Raw genomic sequence first — 21,398 nt, 5'->3', positions numbered from 1 at the left:
GATTTCAGCTGTAAGTGGATGCAAGCTGTGCATTAACATGCATACATTTCCTGCAGGCATGCATGCACCCTGATGGTACCTAGGACTGTCTTGCAACTCCTGAATGAAATGCTAAGCAGGCTGCCTACCTCTCAGACTTGTTTAGTGGTATTCTTTGGATGTTTTAAATATGTTGTAGTGAAGAATTAATTTTTTCTTTTAAGCTGTAAAAATGTAGAAGATGTTTATTAAACAGTGCGTTTGCATGGAGGAAAAGTTTTTTGTGTAGAAAGACAAATTGGTTAACCTCCCTTGAACTTCTATCTCACGTGCAATCCACTAGGTAGTGTCTTAGTATGTTGTGTAATAAATAGCATTAACATGGCTTGTTTTGAGTCAAGACTTTGGTTAATTTAGTACCATGTTTCTTATGATATGAATTGTATTTTGTACATGAAATGTATTTTGCTGTGTTTCTGCACTTAATTATGCTCTTGTAGGGTACCATTTCAGTTCATTATGTTATGTTGACTGCAGATTAATTTTGTGTATCCTGACCAGGGTTACCAGACATCTCTATTTGAGCATTGACTGTCCCGGGATCGGCAGTCCAGTCCCAAGTCCCACACTGCCAGTTAAAATCCTGGCAAAACAGCCTCCGCTTTGCGATTAATGATTGGCCCGTATGCCAGTATACGAGCCAGTCATAAATCGCAAAGCGTAGCCATTTCTATTCAATGCAGAACAGCAAGAAGATACTCTGCTGTGCGAATGTTTGAAAGTCTGAACAGCAAATCCAATCTCCCTTTGACAAGCAAGGAAAAACTAACCACAATGTGATTATCTGGAATTTTTGATTTTTTTGGTCTTCATTTAGCGTGAAAAATGTTTTTGTCCGTACCTGGCCCTTCAGAAATCTAGCAACCCTGATCCTGACCCTTTTTCTGCTGTAATGTGTGCATATGTTTCAGGTTAACTGTTCAAAGCATAATTTCTGGGATGCTTATTTATCTGTTTTTATTGCTTTGAGAGTCAAATTCTGAGGTACCGTTTTTTGTTTGCGCACCGCACATGTATAGGGTTTAACCCCCCCGATCTACAGTTCAGATTTTCCTTACTTTGGTTAATGCATTTTTTAATGTCCAGGTTCCAAAAGCTGAGATTGCTGTGACACTGGTACCCAACTTTGTCCTATTTAAAGTCACAGGACAGCCAGAGTCTATTGTGGCTTTAGTGAGCTTAAGGAGTAAAGTCCTGTCCTTGATAGGACCCTAGTGCACTGCAGGACTACATGCATGAAATATTCCAGCAGCCTTTTCAAGACTGCACTCGAATTCCTCTTAAATTTGCACTGGCTTTGTCCTTGTTATAATCCAGACTAATACCCCCCCACACCTAGACTTTTAACCCAACTATACTACCGCCACTACTATCCACAGTGAGAAATAGCTAGTTGTCTTTACATACTTTAACATCTTGTCTGACAACTTTGTTACATATTATAAATGACAAGAAACCATCTTAACTTGCAACATTTTCTGAATATACTGTTGGTAATCCAGTACCTTGTTATTGTATTAAAGTCAACAACCTGTAATGTTGTTTACTATTGCTGCAACTTTGTATCTCTATCATGTACATGCTGTGGAGCTTTTCTCCCCGGGCATCGGCTGAAAAAGGGACCTGCGTCCAGTCAGAATTTCCTGGTAAACAAATGTAAATAAGTGTGTGTGTATGTGTATATATGTATGTGTATGTATATATATATATATATATATATATATATGTGTGTGTATATGTGTATATATATATATATAATATATATACGTATATAAAACACACACACACTATGGACATACCTAGAGGGCAGTTCATATATACGTATATAAAACACACACACACTATGGACATACCTAGAGGGCAGTTCATATATACGTATATAAAACACACACACACACTATGGACATACCTAGAGGGCAGTTCACAGGATTGCTGTTTCAACTATCAGCATGTTTTTGGAATATGGGAGGAAAGTGGAGCACCAGAAAAAATGCAGAATCCACACAGATCGCTTCAACAGGGAACTGAACAAATAAAACAAGTGATATGAGGCTGCAGTGCTAATGCTTGCACAGTTGTGCCACCCAGACACTTTTTCACTATTATTTTTTTCACCTTGCACAACTTGACTTCTTCATAAATATCCTTGGCATAGACTTATTCTTGTAAGCTGCTGGTGTCCATTTCAATTTCTTGCCTATCATTTGTGACCTCACAAAATAGTTTGGATAAGTATAATTTACTCAGATCTCCTTTATTTATTTTATTTATTTATTTATTTATTTACTGGATCAGGCTCATGCACTGGCTAAAAGATGTGATTGGTCTATCATTTTCCTTGTTTGTATTGGAATGATCTGGCCATTGGAAGAGATAAGAAGCGTTTGTCTTCTCCAGAATTTATACCAGACAGCCAGTTATCTTCTTTATATTTTTAAAAAGCATTTCTTCCATGCCACACTACAACACACTCTCACTGTTGAAAAATCTTGTCTCTTCAAGTTGAGAGGCAAGATATCAAAATATAAACATAACACCAACTAAAAAAAAAAAAGTCTCGGATTGCAAAATTATGTAACAGTAACAAGCCATTATTTTTGCAAAGGAGCTGCATGCCCTGATGCAGATAGGGGCTGTTATTCCGCAGTACTGATCTGTCAGTGTAGTACTTCTGAGATCATACTAATGAAGCACCGGGAGGGTGGGGTGGGGTTATGGGGACACATTTTTCTTTTTCTCTTAATCACACAGATTTGGAGACAGCATTACACAGCACCTATGACGGATCAAATTTTATGCATGATTGGTATTAACAAAACATATGGTGGCAATTTGTCACGTGAGTGTGTGTGAGTATACACACACACACACACACAGTCTTGCCACCTTCCCTTCCATTTCTCTCTCCCCACACACAGCCTTAATAGCAGAAATACAGCAAACATGTATCCTGCACTTCAGTGAGGCATTCCCATTTGGCGATTTTTTTTTTTTGCGGGATTTCTTTTTAGTCACGGTTTATCAAAATGACATGTATTGTGTAAGATGTCTGTGCGCTCCCTAATTTTTTTTTACTTTCCCCCCCTGTAGTGTGACCATGGAGATGGTATGTATATGTTGGAGAATTGTGGGGATTTGACTGTTGTGCGTGTCTGTTATATATAAAATTAGGAGGGTATGAGGTGTGCCGCCCATGTTTAAAAAATATGTATTTTTTTTGTATGTTAGAAAATCAAGGTGATTCACTGGAGGATGAGTCAGCAGAACGAGCTACAACAAACGCATCAACATCATCTTTTTCTGGATTAGGGCATAGTCGATATGACTGACCCCGCTTTTGCAACAGGCTTTTTATTATCTGCATCTTTGACCTTAATTTATCCCATGGTTGACTAAAACCTGCTAAAATCATACCAACACAAATGACGCTTTCTGTTTTGAGCCACTGGAAGGGCTTTCACTGTCGTGAATTTAAGTTACTAAATTAGTTATAATTATCATTTTTAAACCCCTTCAACAGTTATGCTAGAGCCTATAGTAGTGCAGATTTGTGGATCATATATTAGTGTAGTCTGAACCGTATTGAAACTTTTATCTACGTTATTTTAAATTCTTCATTCACTTAACTATTTATGTGTATCAGTATTAAACATTTTTATTTGTCCCTATCTCCCTACCTCCTTGTAAATACTAATCCTTATCTCTGTCACAGTTGGCTTTTTGTCTGGGCCATGGCTTAATGTCTGTGAAACAGAACCTTCACAAGCTTAAAAAATATGTCTGTAGCATTCACAATAATGCAACATAAGTGCATGGTGTGCTTTTCATCTCTCAAGGATTTTTTTTATTACTGCTTTAGGTTAAAAGTTGGTTGATCCGCCCTCTTGAAGTTGGTGAAAGCCATATGTTGCCACTTGATGAACTTGGCAGAGAGACGGTGACTGTGACCTTGATAGATGCCAACCATTGTCCTGGATCTGTTATGTTCCTCTTTGAGGGATATTTTGGCACTATCCTTTACACAGGTAAGAGATGAATGTAGCTTTAACTGAGAACATATGTGTGGTGTGGGGATGATAGGTATCTGGGTTTTGGATCTAAAAATATAGACTCCATAAATGTTAAATTAATGTTAAGTTCCTTATTCCAGTAGCCTTACGAAAGAGGAAACTGTATCACATTTCTTTAGAAGAAAATAAAATACAGTTTAGAAATAGATGGTTTGCTCTCCATTGGTAGCATTTATTCTAACATCAGTATTAAGGTTACTGCAAAAATATTTCGCACATGTTAAATTAACAGGAAAAAAATTATAAAAAGTTACTGAATATTAGGTTTTTCTCTTGTATATCATTTTCCAAAATGTAACTTTCAGATTATTATAAAATGTTTCAGAAGTTTTCCAAAATGTAACTTTCAGATTAATATAAAATGTTTCAGAAGCCTTTTTTTGACATATTTACATGATCCGAATGTGATCTCAAATTGTAGTAAATTAAAAGTGAATTATTTTCTTTTTTTTTTTTTTCTCATTTTAACTTGTGTTAATCCTGCCGAATCAAAGGGTTCCCCAATATACAGACCTCAAGACTATTGTTTTCAGAGAAATCCATTTTTTTTTCTAAACCAGCCTATTGATGATCATTTTTGGAAGTGTGATGGAAGAGGAATCTCTGGAAGTAAGCACAGTAGAAAAAAACAGAATTTGGATGAATATAAAAAATATGTTTGAACTGCATATGGAGACAAGGATTGAATTGTAGACCTTGGAGCTAAGCAGTTGCAACACTAAACACTGTGCCATCCTGCTACTCAAGTTCACACAGCTTCTAAGCAATTTCTCCTTTAAATGTAATGCTTGGAATTCCAAATTCATTAAACAAGTGTAGAGCAGGCTAGGAGCTTACTGAGCTGATTCTTAATGGGTCCATTGATCTGAATGTGGTAAGCCAGGAAACACATCTGTATTCCATAAATGTTTCAAAATGCACACAACTGCTGGGAATGATGCTATACCACCATACAGACTGTGTACATGTGTGTATGTAACTGTACACTACTTATATACGCATCAGGGAAACAGTTTATAGAGGGCCACAAAAAAATGCACTGACTAAGTCTTTTGTATAAGTGAAGAACTACACACGTTTATCCAGTGGTGTGGTTTTATTTCATTCAGTAGGAAGTGATCCTGCATTGATTTGGTCTGGGTGATGGTATGTGAAAGTTGTAATCCTGCCAGTGTTTTGTCTGTGGGGCTTATTTTGTGTCCTATTTCTGATGTGTACATTGAAAATTATGTAACCTTTACGGTTGTGGTAGCTCCTTTAATATACTCCAACCTTGTTTGTCAGGGTGTAAACATTTATTTATTTGTATTTTTGTTTTGCTTGCTGAAGGTGACTTTCGCTACAGACCAGAAATGTTGAAAGAACCACCCTTAAACAACAGAAAGACAATAGATGTGTTGTATTTGGACAATACCAACTGTATACCGGGGCATACTTTGCCATCTCGTCAGGAAGCAACAGAACAGATAAAAGATGTAATACGCAGCCATCCGTTGCACAACATTGTGATTGGTATGTACTTTTTTGTGACTTGCTACTAAATAATTTTTTTCTAATGGTACCAGTAAATGACTTGGTTATTGGGAGAAAGTCGTACATGTGTGTTGCTGTTACTGCAGACATTTTCAGAGTGAAGTATTCATTTGGATGGTAAGGGTCTAGACAAAGCCTTACATGTCAGCATTCTTTTTACCTTCCTGTTTCTACATTTTTTGGCTTGAACTGTAGTCTCTTTGAGCAAAGAGACAAAATACTTATTTCTGCTGTACTTTGGAACTACTTTCTCATCATAGATTTGTACAGTTTTGGAACTGGGCAGTAAGGATGCTGTGAATAATGTTTGGTCTGCTGATGCTGGAGGAAAAGGCAGTGTAGTGGCAGACAAAAATGACTATATCTGTGTCACCACATGGCTGATGCTCTACTAAATTTTTAAAATTATGCAAGTCTAGGTGGATGGAAGAATTCCTAGCTTGCATCATAGTCTTTCATTACAACTTGTGGCAAACTGGTGTATCTGTGATGTAGTTCACCCAGTAGGATCAGCCCTTTTTCACAGGATTCCATTCTTTGTGAAAATTGAGTAGGCAGTTTGGGGACTATGCAAGGTTTATTAGTAGAGATAACATCGTGGCAATGAGTGTGGTGGTTGAAGAGGTCTTGTGGATACTACAGCACCAGTAATTAAAGCTTACATGCCACATTTTGCTAGGTATCTTCTTGTGCACATTTAAATGCTTGGGAAAATTGCCATGTTCTGTAAACTGAATTATGTTTCTCCACGTGGCAGTACTTTTATTTATGATATGGTGTGCTTCATGAAGGAGTTACTTTATAGGCTGGATATTTGGCAGATCTATTTCTCCAGTCGCTCTTTAGCCTTTCCCATTAGATTCTAACATAGGTTGGCTTGGTAGTACTGTATCCTACTCCCACATTACTAAAGTAAAATCATAACAGTTCATTTTGCCTAGGCTAGTTAATTGACTGTTATGTTGCAAAAGTAAGCAGAACTGAATTTGTCCAAATCCAAACCTATGATCCAAGGACGAAGGTCTCCTCTGCATGCTATTACTCCAGAGAATAGCTACATTTTTGGGTGGGATTTGTATAGATGTGCTACTCACTGGCACAAAGATTACACTACACAGTGACAATACACTACAATGTAAATACACATGAATGTCTGCACACGAGTATCCTAATGGTTACAAATTGCACAACTGTCTAGCTAACTGTGCTCTAACATGGAAATCCGAGCAGTGTTAAAAAATGTAGATCAGCCGTAGTGATAAAGAGCAGCATTTAGGTCATTGGGCAAAAGAGTGGCTATGCTGCTGCTACCCTGAGGTGGCAGCAGTCAGTGTGAGCCAACATGTGCTAGAGCTGTGTATCATCATGATGTGCATTGTAATAACTTACAGCACAGTGTAAACACCTGCATATCCAGTCATCTAGACATTTATGTGCTGCGTGAAGGGGTGGTAAGAAGAGTGGAAGGGTGAAATGAGCAGTATGACCAACCGAGGTAGGCACAGAACAGAAGCATGGAGGAAAAACAGGTAGGGGCATGGCAGGACAGAGCACATTTTTTTTTGATAGGGTTAGGTATCCCATTTTATATCTATAAAGAGAAGGGATGATAGGAAGAGTGAGAGAGAAATGGGGAGGAATAGCTGGGGAAGGTTAGGTAGCAGGGGCATGCCAAACAAAGCATAAAACCATATGGGGCATACCAAACAAAGCATAAAACCATACGGGCAAACTGAAGATGTACATACACCAGAAGGTGGTGACATGTTCTGGACAGAGAAAAACAAAGGGTGGGCAAATGATGGTGGTGGTGGCGGCAGGGAGTGGACAGTGCTAAAGGAGTAGGTTATGGCACAATAGCATGGGTTGCTGTGATAGCTTGAGGTATTACAGGCAGCATGCAAGCTGCAGAATATCCTAGAGGGATGTCAGTGTGACCTAAGTGGCTGGAGGCAGAAGCCACATCCTCTCTGGTGGTAGCAGGATCCCACCAGAAGAGCTCATTTGTTATGCAGTGCAGCAGAGGTATGGCTACTCAGCATGCTACTACGCTGTTAACTGCCTCTTGCTGCACTGATGACTGGGACACAGCGAGAGGTTGGCTGGGCTGCATGCCTGGTAGAGGATGGACTTACCCCTGAGGGGCCCTCTCAGCCCTCTCACTTACCACAGCCACTGTGGCATGTGCTGGCAGTGGTTGATGTGCTTTTCACATTTTGGTATCTGCAGCAAGGAGACCATGTAGGAAGGTGACATAAGTAAAGATATTCTACAATTGATACAATTAATATAACTTCAAGTAGGTAGGGAGCATGCTGATTTCACTATGTTAAAAGTCTCTGCTGCCTCTTGTGACAGCCAGCATAGTTGATTATAACTGTAGACAAAAAGATAAAGCAGCCTTCACCCACATGATTCGATAAGATTGTAAATGCAAGATAACAGAAACCTAAAATCACCCACAGCCTCACAACTGATTAGCCATGTGTTACCTCACAGTATGTAGCAGTATCAAGAAATATATACAAGAAAAAGGCACAGCACAGTTATAGTGCCCCCCCCCCCCAAAGTTGCCCAGGTATGTCCTGGTATCTGTCAGCAGAAGGAATCTTTACTGGAAACACTGTTCTAAATAAATGAATAAAAAATGATGGTTTGAAAAGCAGTACCAGTGCTAAATACTATTCATGGCGTTCCTGCCTGTCCTCTGCCTCCAACTGCCGTAGATCTTCGTAGGGAGTGTGCTGCATGTCATTATATCAGTGGCTGCATTGGTCATGGATTCTGAGGATTTCAGGATGAACTAACTGCATACAAAATGGACTCTGGGTCCCAGCAGTCACTCCTTGAACTTACTGAGTAGGAGAAAGAGCATGATCTTGTTCAGCTTAGCTCACCAGTCAGGGATGTTTGGATGGCATTAGCACTGCCATCATTCCAGTGAATATCGTGTAAAACAACATGGTAGCCTGTGATTTACTGTGAAAATATGAATTCCGAGTCCAACGCAACAGCGCTGTCACAACACAAAGCACAATGTATGTGTTCGCACACACACAGCATGTACAAGACCTCGCTCACAGCATGTTAGTGGCATTTGGTGGAAACAAGTCTCATCTGAGCATGCATTGGACCTGGCGTTTCATAGTAATTGTGTTATGTAGTAAGCAGTATGCTATGGGCATCTTGCAGGCTGTGACAGGAGTGTACTGCAGTGTTGCCCAAACCTATACAGGTGTGCTTGATATCATCTTCGTTCTTTGCTATAATATAAGAGATTCAAAGACATATGTAGAACTTAGCCCCATCTGAATACGTCTCACAGACTGCTGTGTACTTTTAACTTAAGTGGACTTGTCACCATTTAATTGCCAAACCTTATACTGGAAAAAAGGAGTAGCAGCTCAACAGTTTACAACTGTGCTATTCTGCTGTCAGACATTTGCTTCAAAGGAGACACAGTCCTGAGATGGTACAGTGTGTCCTGCAGTACTGTCATATGGTGTATTTTCATGGGAGTGGCATATGTGAGCCCCTGCCTTGAAACAGGGTGTAGGTATAAAGATTAATCTGTATTATAACCTGCAATTTGCATCTTCCTGTGTAGTGTATGTCAAGATGTATGGTGTAATTCAGCCCTGCATTGCCCAGTATATCCTTCCTGCATGCTTATTCTTTGTAACCCCACGCTGTCACTATGTGCTTATCACAGGCCCATAGAGCTGTGCTAGAAGCAACTTCTTTGCTTACTCTACCATATACTGCACGCTTTATTTTTTATGTGTGTGTGTGTGTGTGTGTGTGTGTGTGTGTGTGTGTGTGTGTGTGTGTGTGTGCGCGCGCGCTTTGGCTGCTGTATGCTGTCTGTCCACTGTCACTCCTGGCTGAGGATGGTGTATTGGCTGTGGGAGGAGCACCTATAGCAGGTCCGCAGACTTCCACTGCAGATGGCTGGTCTTTATGCTTCCTAACATCATCCTATCTTGCAGGCTGTGATAGGGTGTACTGCAGTGCCCCCCAAATTCAGTAGAAATTGGCCTTCAGCAGGTCAGACATGTTTTATGATGGCTCTGATTTGTGCATAGGCAGTGTTACATTGCAGCTTAGCCATAGTGTGCGGGTTCCATATGGGAGTCATCAGCCAAGGCAGTGGATATCCGGCATCACCTGAAACATACTGGGAACATGAGGAGGCGAGATATATGCATAAAGTTTTTTTTTTTGTTTAGCTCAAAATGATACAGTGCCTACTCTTACTAAGCATAGCCCTGTGAATTTCACTACACATATTAAAAGGTATTATAGATGACAAGTGTACCAGATGTTGGCATGATTGATAATGTAATGATGCAGTACAGATGTTTGGTTAGCAATGACGTAATGCACTCCATGGACATGAGATAATACCTTTATTGCCATGTGCGCATGCTATAGCACCTAATATTTTGGGGAGATGTGTTATGTCCCATAAGCCATGTATGGTGGTGGTTGTCTCCCTTGTGTGTTGGGAAAATAAATATGATCATCCATATGTGAAAGTAGCATATTGAGGAACATGCTGAGTGTTCTGCAGGCTGATGCCTTTAAAAAGCCCAACGTATCTTTTGTTTGTCTCTGGAAGGTTGTTGTAGCTATTTTAGTAAATGCTACACTTACCTTAGTGTACATGGGAATAAAAAGTAAACTTATTGCTCCTGACCCTGTGTGTGGTCAAGACTTGTTAACCAATGGCCCTGTAATTATCTCTGTTCTTTCTTGTGTGTGTTGCATTACTGAATAGATAGTAATGCATAACCACTGCTTCTCCTAACGTCTTTGCTTGTTACAACTCACCAAATTCATACTTGTTTTTCCTTAGTGAAGTGAAACTTGCTGCGTGCCTATTGCTCCTTACATCTGTGATTCTTGACTTGCTTTTAGGTGCCCTCATTTGCATCTCCTTATGCACTTATGCAAATATCATTATACTGTTTGCATGTGCCTATTTCCATGCTGTTTTCCTCATTGTTCAGTAGTACTTGTGGGTACTGTGATTTGCAACATGTCTGTGGCTGGCCACTTACTTTGCAACAGCTTGCTTTTCACACACACGTGCGCACACAGTGAGTACTGGCTTATGTTTGCAGGAATCAGAATTACTTTAAAAATCAAATGCATAAACATACATGCTTGAATTCTTCAAATAATTGCACACTTTTCTTGAAAAGAGTGTTTGAAACGGACACATTGGTTACTGTGTGAACTGATGAAGCACTGATGTATTACTTCTGTAATGCAAAGTAAGAAAACAAACTTTGAAAACAAGCTCACAAATCTCAAACTTAGTCTCACTGTAAAATCATTGTAGTTTAGAGAAACTGCAAAATGCATATGTGTTCCTTCTCCAAATGGCACGCTCTTGGAGTGACAAGAATGAAGTGTAACAGATGTGGAGGAATGAAGCTTCTATGGGGGGGTGCACTAGTCTTGCCCACCTGCAGCAGTTGTATAAAATGCAGCAGTTTTGAGTTAATTGTAAAACAATTTTTTTATTGTAACTTGAATAAATCAGTGCAGTCACATATTCAGACAAATAGCTCCAAGTCCCTAGTTAGTTAGGAAGTATCCTGCTGATGAAATTTCATCAAAAAGATGCTTTACAGAAGTGTGATTCCCGTAAGCATAGTGCAGCAGCTTGGAATTATCAATATCCTCACGTTCTGCTGAAATAGGGCTATATTTTCTTCCTAGAAGTGGTGGTGTGCAGTGTAGGTTAGACATGCAGCGTAATAGCCTGTTTGTTAAGCATCTTGTATAACATTAGTTACAAGGCTTCTAAAGTCATTACTAGAAGGTAAATGTTACCTGCAAGATTGATGTCATAACATCTTAAACATGCCATTTTGAAAGTCCAGCAATAAGTGGCTGGTAGGTTGGCAGTTTTTCCAAGTATCCTTCATCTTGACTGCCCTCCTTCCTTGGGAAATGGATGATCAGAGTTAAACATGACTTTAAAGATTTCCTGCAGACAACTCTATCAGAGATACTGGGTGAGCAAATTGAAATTAGGGAAATTATTTTACTGAGCTAGGATACAGAATCAGAACTGCCTAGACATAGTAAGGCCTTGCTGAGTCTAATTATGGTGGCTGCCAAAAAAGCAAATCTAAACCAACTGTACTAGAAGTAATGAATATAGTAACAGAGATAAAACAGCTGGAATTGGGATCTTTAGAAAAGTGTAGGAGCAAAAATGGGAACTATAGGAACAATACATGTAGGGGGAATGAGGTTTAATAGAAGTCAGGATTAGAATAAGCTATGCAATGTTTGACAGTGATTGGGTAGATTATATGTGATGTATAATGTTTGCAAATAAGATTATGTCAGTATGGTTTGTTTTCATTTTTATAAGTATATGACTGCTTATGTCACAAGTGATAATTTAATAAAGATGTTTCTTGCTTAAAATAAGTAAATAAAAGAAGTTTGTAACATGCTAGGAGGTAGTATTTAGCCCAAAATATAGGGTACCCTGAGAAAAAAGGGAGAAACTGTATTACGTGTAAGTTAGGGATGGAAAATGTGCATCACTTTTTTGGGTAGCAGCATGTTTTGCCATATTATTTGTTCAAGTTCATTTAGATGCTTGTCTTCCAAACATCACTGCAATAAAAAATATAAAACAAAGGGTAAAAACGTGAGCAAAGTAAATGACAACCTGTTTCAAGCATCTGATAAAAATAGAAATACGAGCACAAGACAGAATAGAAAATATTGAAAGGCTTACTGGGGAAAAATTAGCTAGTGACGCAGGGTAGAATTAGTGATTAAAAAGGTGAATTGTAATTGGTACTACTGAGAAAAGATGTAGGAGTTTGATGGATTATGTTGACTTCCAGTTGTTATTTTTGATGTTTTGTAACTTGTCTGTAATCTTTAGTAAAAATTGAGTCTCACTGCAGACACCAGCGTATCCAAATGAGTCTATTAAGCTTACTGAAATAAAATAATTGTCACTTTTATTAAAAGCAATGGCCATAAACTTCTTTTTCATGATTTTTTCTTTATTTTCCAGGGCTCTACAGTTTGGGAAAAGAGACTCTCTTGTCTGAATTGGCATTGGAGTTTAAAACCTGGATTGTTGTAAGCCCTGAAAGATATAAAATCATGCAGTTACTGGGTCTCTTAAATGTCTTCACTACAGAGGAAGGAGCAGGCCACATACGTGTAGTAGATCAGAGTGAGATTAAATTTTCAACTGTGTCTGAATGGAACAGAACGTATCCAACACTTGCTATTATACCAACAAGCAGAGTCCTCAAGATCTGGCATAAAGGGATCCATGTTGTTCCATATTCAGATCATTCCTCTTTCCAGGAACTGGAAGAATTTGTAGCTTGCCTAAGACCATGTTCCATTGTGCCAATCGTTAAGAATAGGGCATGTGAGATTTATTTTCAGAAATACCTCACCCCTACAAACAAGTCTGTTCAAAGAACAAGAATCCCTGAATCGGTGAAACATTTTATGGATCAACAAGATAAATTGGTATCCCGACTTTCTTTAAATTTTAAAAGATCCTTTGGTTGCAGAATTCCTAGAGGTGTTGTTTTCGAGACACCCGAGAAAAAAGCACCTTGTTCTACAAAGTCAGGAATCTCTGTGGATCAAGTAGAAGAGATTGTAGCTGAAAAACAGGACAGTTCCACCACTCAGGCTTTGAGAACTATCGGCGACCATCCTGTCTTGTTTGAAAGCAGTGTAAGATCAGTGGCCAACATAGATGGTGACTTGTTTATGAAATGTGGGAGACAATACAGTAGTGGTGAAAATGACAACTTGATGGCAAATAGCAGACAGCATGTCGAAGAAACACCTTTAACTAAGACAATGGGCTGTGTCACTGTAGAAGAGATGGATAGTGACAAATCTCTTGGACTACATTCCAGAATGGATTTTCTTCATGGAAAACAAAAGAAGCCACTTACAAATGGTACCTTCCAACAGTCCTCACTACTTGAAGAAAGAAAGTGTTACACTGAGGTTTGTTGTAACAGTTTGAATAATCTGTTAACTTTTACCTTAAAACCAAGAAAAAAAGTGAAAAGAAATGCACAAAATGAGATTCCTTGTATAATGTCTGATTTTCAGGCATCATTAAATAATGCAGATGAGGAACATTCCGGAAACACTGATTCATACAATGTCATCAGCTCCGTGATATCAAGGTCTGTTGGTATGGAAAATGCCACTTGTTTTCCATTATCTACAAACTGGACTGTTAATAAACTTGCCGAAAGTTATACTCTGTGCCCACTGAGTCAATTCACAGAATACAATGCACAGCTTTTTGATAAATTTGTTGAAAAATATTTTGATACATTGCATAACTACTAAAACTGTTGTATACTTTTCTGAAGTTGACAGATTGAGTGACATGCTTTTATATGCACTCATTGAATTAACTCACTAATGCGTCTGAGGTGTGTGTGTGTGTGTGTGTGTGTGTGTGTGCGCACTCCCACCCGCATGAAGGTCTGGATATTGTTTGCCACAATTCTTTGGAGAATGTTGACAGCAGAGAGATGTCATTATAATTGCAGTAGTGGATGTAGTCATTACTCTTTGATTGTTACAAACTATGGTTGCGCAGTAATAGATTATTAGAACACAGTATACACGACGTGGTACAGTTGTGTTTATTTTTGTGCACTGACATGACATCTCCGTGTTGATTTTCTTCTGCTCGGATGGGACCTCATAATACATATTCATTTTATAGGCATAATAAAACTCCGTAGGCTTTGTTAGTGTTGATCCTTAAAACTGAGAGCAAACGTCTGAGTTTGGAGCTGCTGTTATACCATGCTCCTTCTTGTTACTTGATGCAGCATTGTTTACAGCCAGGCATGGCACTGCTATGTAACTACACAACCACATTGCATATTAGACAGTAGATTTAGTGCAGTTTCCCTGTTAACATTTAAAACAATGTTTATAGTAATTTTTTAGACTGGTTAGAGAGAAAACTAGACAACAATGGTCTTTCAGTATTTTGGGTCTGAACAAAATGAAGTCCCTTTCTGTGCAGTAGTAGGGAAGTATACAGTCCATCACTGTTTGTTTCACTAATACAGTGAAGAACTTTACAGTCAGGAATTTGCATTTTGCCTGTCATTACATTTTTACTTGTAGTTGCATTCTTTGTTTGCTATGTTTCTGCTCCACGCCATAACTCTAATACCTTACTGGAGTCAATACACATCTCTCCCGGCCGCTGGCTAATGACTAGTAGACATCATTGTATAGATAGGCGGGTGATCCTTTGGAAGGTCTAGCCTGCAATGTAGTGCCCTTTGCCACTGTGTTTACCCTGTACTTATGTGACAGGATATGATGCTTCAGCCATGAAATTGGTACCACAGCCTTCACTGGGTGTCCAATTTGTGTTAAGCAGTACACATGCCCTTTACTAAAGGATGAAACACTTCTACATTTACTTGGTCCGACTTCATTTTAGATGGTCCATTAAGCATTTCATTCCTCCTTGTGCTCTTGGTTTTAGAACTACAAATCGAACCTCTTTGAAATGATGACTTTATGCACGCCACAGAAGCAGAGATGATAATGTTTAAATGCAGTTTTCTACCATTGTTGGAAAGATCCCCTGTTTTGTCTCCTTAAATGTCATTATGCAGTACAGACTAGTACTAATATAAAGTTTATATTTGTAACATTAATAACTGCATGATGCAGGTTCAAATACCATTGATACAGATGTTATTTATTGAACTGAAAAGTCCAGTCTTCAGTTAGAGTATTGTCAGAACATTGTAAAAAAAGATGTGTTTTGCCTTTTACGAGTCTTTCATTATCTCAGTACAGCACAAGGATGCCCTGGCTTTAGTGGTTCCTTTACGTTTTTGTCCTACAAAATGCTTACACAGAGCACATCAGTGTGGCATCTAGCCGTTTTAAGTCCAGTTAAATGTTGTGAATCTCCCCCTTTGGTGGCACAGAGGGATAAAGCACTGACTGTGCCCAGGCACCCTGGGATTGATGTAGTAGCTTGGGTGATTAATACTAAGTAAAATCCCTTTGAAGAGGGAAGAGTGTGCCTGCCTAAGAGGCCCTGCGGTCAGGCAGGTTTTGGGGGTAGGACAAAAGGCAGATCGAAAAAAATGATCTGAATACAATATTTTGAATTAGTGATCTTGTTATTTAACTTTTTTTAATGCTGTGTAATGGTCTGTCACAGTTTCAAGTGTTGAGTTTTGTAATAAACAGAGCTGCTATACTTTCTTGGGACTTTTTTTTTTTTTTTTTTTTTTTTAAATACTCAGAAGTTCAACACTGTGCTTTGCCTGTTGCCTCTCTTATACTTTTAAAAGACCCACAAAAAATAACTTCTAATGAGAATTCTTTATTTCCCTTGATCTACACAGAAAGTGTTTTGTTGAACTGTATTATGCATATGTATTGTCTTTCTAGATAAGTTTTGATCCTGTTTCACTTTTATCATCTTTTAATTGTTGTGGTTTTGTTAGTTGGCTCTTGATTTCTTTATTATTGTCTAGATATGTCTCTCTTTGCAGCTCCATACTGTATCCTGATGCTGTCTTATGTGTATTGTTTGGCAGTGACCTCTTTGACCCTTTGCCATTTTTACCCCTTGAGGTAGTCTTTTGCACAAGCTACTGCTTTGCAAATGAGCAATTCGTAACATAACTGTGGAAGACTGAAGTTTTTGAAGCCTATGTCAGTACTACAAAGCAGGTGTGCTAAATACCTTTCAAGTATATGTGACAAATCAATTTATATGATTCTTGGTCAGCTGTTTCACTATTGGCATGTGCATGGGACAGTGTAGCCTTTTAACTACCCTAGACCTCACTTCCTACCCATCAGTTCATGCTTAAAGATTTTCTCATGTCAAAGTCATTCCCTCTGGACACATCACATAATCGCTCATATTCCCTTCACCAGCCAGGCACCTTTGTTTTCCTCACTTCATTTATCTACACTAATATGCAACTTTTTTCCACAATGTGTATAGCTAACTTCTGCGTGCCTTTACCTTAATTTTGCTATCTTTTACATTTTGTGCTCTGTCCCTTCACTATTTCGCTCTCTTCTTCCCTCCTTATTCTAGCCATTCCTTTCTAGTGTTTTTTATACTGTGTACTTTATTATTACTATCTTCACACAGCATTGTGTTTATAATGTCTACTTAGTAATGAAATAATAACCATAGTAATAATCTTCACACAACATTGTTTATAATGTGTACTTTGTTACTGCTATTGACTCATTGTTATCTTCATGCAACATTTTGTTTATATTTATAATGCTACTTGTTAATTTCCTTGTCCACTGTCGTTTATATTTGTCTGGACTGAGACTGAAATAGGTCCATTTGGATCACAGGTGTCTGGGCTGAAACTTGAAGTAGGTCCATTTGGATCTGTGTCCTACCTTGGTTACCAAATTGAATGAATAAATACATTATGAAAACCTGCTTTGTAGCGACCACATCTCTTTTCCCCTGTACCGGTCCCACGGTAGGGCTGTCCGACTCTCCTCCCGTACTCCACTCCATATGCTCCCTCACTGCCTCTAAAATACAAGGACTACCTCCTGCAAAACCCCAGAACTTCCCTGGATGTATGCCTGCTAACTTGGGCTTTATAGGAAGAACTACTGAGAGGACTCCCCAATACAATATTTTGTGAATGTATATACCCTTAAATTAAAGTATTGTGATTACCTCATACTACCTATATATGCAAACCTGCCCTTCCATCTGTGCATCTCAGCAGCCTACCACAGACTGCTTACTACTCTCTCCCCTCCAGTCCCTAGTCAGAGGATAATTTTATTATTCCCATAAAAAGAGACTAGCTCATCTTTTCTGCCTGCTATCTTCCTATACCACTAGGTGGCAGCACCTACCAACAAAACGCCTGTACTACATTAATCTTACAGTTTACGTACTTTCAAACTGACTATATTTTTCATATCCTACTCTCTATTTCTTTAAAACTGGTAATAAACCACTCCCTCCGTACAAAAACAATCACCAACATTTTAAATAGTGTATTTCACTACTTCTTCCTTACAGTATTCATCACTTTACCTACTTACCTTACTTTTGCAAGGCAGTTGCTGATACTTTTCCTGCTGTATTCTCTCCCCTTTGCTCTAACCCACTCTGTTCCCCACTCCACTCCCCTACCCCAGTTTCCACCCACCCCCACAGGAACTACATTTATACATAGCTAACCACTCCTCCACACACCCAACAACCAATCCATATCCCTTCCACCCCACAATTACTCAAACATACCCCACCTACAAATCCAACCAATTACCACCTCTCCTTAATAATGAAGACATACCTCCTGCAAATGTCACTACTATCTTTCTTAATATGTGCCTATCACTACATCTTACAACTACCCAGAACAAGATAATTTCCCACAACCCCATAAAGCCACTGCCAATTTATCTCCCAACCTACCTCCCTACTCACTAACAATTAACCCCAGCTTATACAATACTACTGCTGTAAGCTATAGCTATATTAGACTCTTTACCTCTTACCCCAAATCAACAGCAACTCAAAAATACTGTACCATAGTAGGAAAACTAGCAAGATTCATCCATAATGTCCATCACCTACTCCTGAATGCTGGTGGTATCCACCCAAATCCAGGACCTAACAGTACAAGTCCCCTCACCAATTCACATCACCATCCCAAGACAGCTCAGCTTAACTCCAGGCCGTTTAACAGTCTACTCCTCCTAAACCTAAATATTAGAAGCATAAATAACAAAGCACATGAACTGCACACTCTAATCGCTCAATACTCCCCTGATATAGTCAGTATAACAGAAACATGGCGAAAACCATCTACGCAAGATACCGAGATCCTACCACCTGGATATAGTATACTTAGGCAAGACAGACTAGGTAAAAAGGGTGGAGGCATTGCCCTGCTGTACAAAAACAGTTTATCCATAACTAAACTTGAGGCAACTACACCCCCTTTAGAAAAAGCTGAAATTCTCTTAGCAAAGCTTAAAATAAGTAACAGAAAAGCCATCAACCTAGTAACAGGATATATCCCACCAGGCAATAACATCCCTGTCATGGAGACATTCCTTCAATGGTTATCTCAATCCATGCCTCAAGAGTCAATTGTATTAGGTGACCTTAATATAGATCGTCTCACATGCTCTGCTCAACTACCCACTAACCATATCAATCTTCATACTTTCTCTCAAGTAATCAGACAGCCCCCAAAATAGTTAAAAACAATAAAAAAGAAAGCCTATTAGACTGGATCTTGCTAAATACAATACCCTGCTCCTACATAGCTGGAACCCTTCCAGACTCGCTGAGTGACCATCAAACTACTTTCTTTCTTAAGTACAACTCCCGTCACCCCCAAAGTCATATACTTCAAACATTTAGAAACAAAAAGCACTTTAACCCCACTCACTTCAGACAAGAACTAAAGCTATATAATTGGTCTGACCTTTATTACCTACCCTTAGATGAAGCTATTCAACACTTCAACTCCACTTTCTTAGATATATTAAACAGACATGCCCCTGCAAGAACTACTAGAGTAAAGTCAAAACCAGTCCCATGGTTAACTAGGGGAAACTAGGCAAAAAACAGCTGAAAGAAATAGAGCCTGGACAACCTGTAGGTCCAATAAAAGCCCTAGTACACAGCAAGCCTCCCAACAGATTAGGAATCTAACCAAAAACTAGTTATCCAAGACAAGAGAAACTACTTCATTACCCGTCAAACCCAACACATGAATAAACCTAAGAAATTCTGGGCAGGTTTAAACAAGTTAATATGGTAAAACTATCACCCCACCCCCAACATCAGGTTTAACAAAAGACAACATAGCTGAATCATTCAATACATTCTTTACTGAAACCGTACAAGCTCTAGCCCAACAATATCTCACTGTCACTACAACAGGTGTCCCCACCCTCACTAACTACATGCCCACTTTTAAACTGCAACTCACCCCAACCTCCTACATAAGAAAACTACTATCCCAGCTGAAACCCACAGCATTAGGAATAGATTCCCTCCCAAATGAATTTCTAAAACTGGCAGCAGCAGAAATAGCTGTACCAGTTTCTATACTAATCAGTAGATCAATTACTGAAGTTACAGTGCCCCTGATTTGGAAAACTGCCTATATCATACCTCTTCACAAAGGAGGCACTTCCTATGACATCTAACTACCGACCAGTCTCCATTCTATCTCCATTGGCTGAAATATTAGAAAAATGCATCCACCATCAACTTATGTCCCACCTTATAAATCAGGAACTCGTATCTCCATCTCAACATGGTTTCCGTCCAGGACATAGTACCACCACAGCTCTGTTAGCATTCACAGACACCATAAGCCATAACAGGAGCAATGGTAAACTTACTTCTGCCCTTTTCTTAGACCTATCAAAAGCCTTTGATATGGTTAGCTATGACAAACTCATCTGCCACCTCAAAAACCTAGGATTAGACAACCAATCAGTTTCCTGGCTCGACAACTATCGTAAGGACAGGCAACAAGCAGTACAGTGGAACAATAACTTGTCTCCACTTTTACCAGTCACTATTGGGGTACCTCAGGGATCAATACTGGGTCCCTTGCTATTCTCAATTTTCACAAACAATCTCCACTCAGCGGCAAATAGCACTAGCCTTATCCAATACGCAGATGATTCCACTTTAATATGCAGTGCCTCTACCCTGCAAGAACTACACAATAAAACCCAGGATAATTTCCACTCAGTTGAAAGCTGGCTTACTGACAATGGCCTCATTCTTAACCCCAAAAAGACCAGGATCCTGCTATTTCACCCCTCACAAAATACCACCTTTACTGCCACTTTCAGTAGTCACTCTAAAAATAATACACTTATCACACCCGATTCTCACACAAAACTACTAGGCGTCACCATTGATAAATTAAAATTTGATATCCACATTAATCTAACTATTAAAAACACTCGCAGAAAGCTAGGTAGTCTCTACAAACACAAATCCTACTTGACCCATACTGCTAGGACCAGAATTGCTCGCACTCAACCTGCTATAATTGTTTGTTTTTGTCTTTCGGCTTTTTCCGGTTAGGGGTCGCCACAGTGAAACTCCGGTCCGCTAATGATTGGCAGTAGATTTTTACGTACTGCCTTGCTGGGCCTAACGCACAACCTTCAACGAAGGAACGCCCATTCACGCATGTCACTACACAGAAGATGCTCTGAGAATCGAACGGGCAGCGTCTAACTGTGAGGCGACAACGCTACCGCAGCACCACCACCGCAGTACTCAACCTGCTATAATCAAATAGCCAAATTTGCTAATAACTCATCTTTTAGAACGCATCACTGTCATAACCTAAAACAATTGGACTGGCTTGAACTGCCAAATGTATTAGTCTACAATCAACTCATCATTACGTATAAGCTCCTCTCCCACCCAAATAAAACACCATCTTTAAGCAACCTAATTTAGCAGTATTCCTGTCCTGGGCAACTCCGCTCCACTGATAAGTTACTATTAACACTTACTAGATCACATAACCATGCCGGTGACTCCCTCTACTCATCTTACATATCCAAAATTTGGAACTCCCTGTTTCCTTCCATTACCCTGGAATCTTCTCTATCCAAATGTAAGAAGTCTATCAAAAGCCATCTCGGCAACAAATGATTATGTCCCTGCTCCACACCTGA

The 21,398-nt window shown here is 39.2% G+C and overlaps 1 protein-coding gene across 2 annotated transcripts in view; it reads left to right on the top strand.

The window, feature by feature from the left end:
* DCLRE1B (DNA cross-link repair 1B) overlaps positions 1 to 15,919 on the top strand; it is a 76,608-nt gene extending 60,689 nt beyond the window's left edge. For both annotated transcript variants that reach the window (XM_044076867.1, XM_044076865.1), the window contains 3 exons: positions 3,899 to 4,064; positions 5,439 to 5,621; positions 12,700 to 15,919. In XM_044076867.1, the coding sequence (XP_043932802.1) occupies positions 3,944 to 4,064; positions 5,439 to 5,621; positions 12,700 to 14,021 (1,626 nt within the window). In that variant the 5' untranslated portion in view covers positions 3,899 to 3,943 and the 3' untranslated portion in view covers positions 14,022 to 15,919. The remainder of the gene's footprint in view (positions 1 to 3,898; positions 4,065 to 5,438; positions 5,622 to 12,699) is intronic.
* The last annotated feature ends 5,479 nt before the right edge of the window (positions 15,920 to 21,398 follow it).

The sequence above is a fragment of the Protopterus annectens genome, chromosome 7.part0 (assembly GCF_019279795.1).
Source record: "Protopterus annectens isolate FY-2018-M chromosome 7.part0, PAN1.0, whole genome shotgun sequence".
NCBI lineage: Eukaryota > Metazoa > Chordata > Ceratodontiformes > Protopteridae > Protopterus > Protopterus annectens.
The sequence above is the reverse complement of the archived record's forward strand: the minus strand, read 5'-3'. Positions and strand labels throughout refer to the sequence as shown.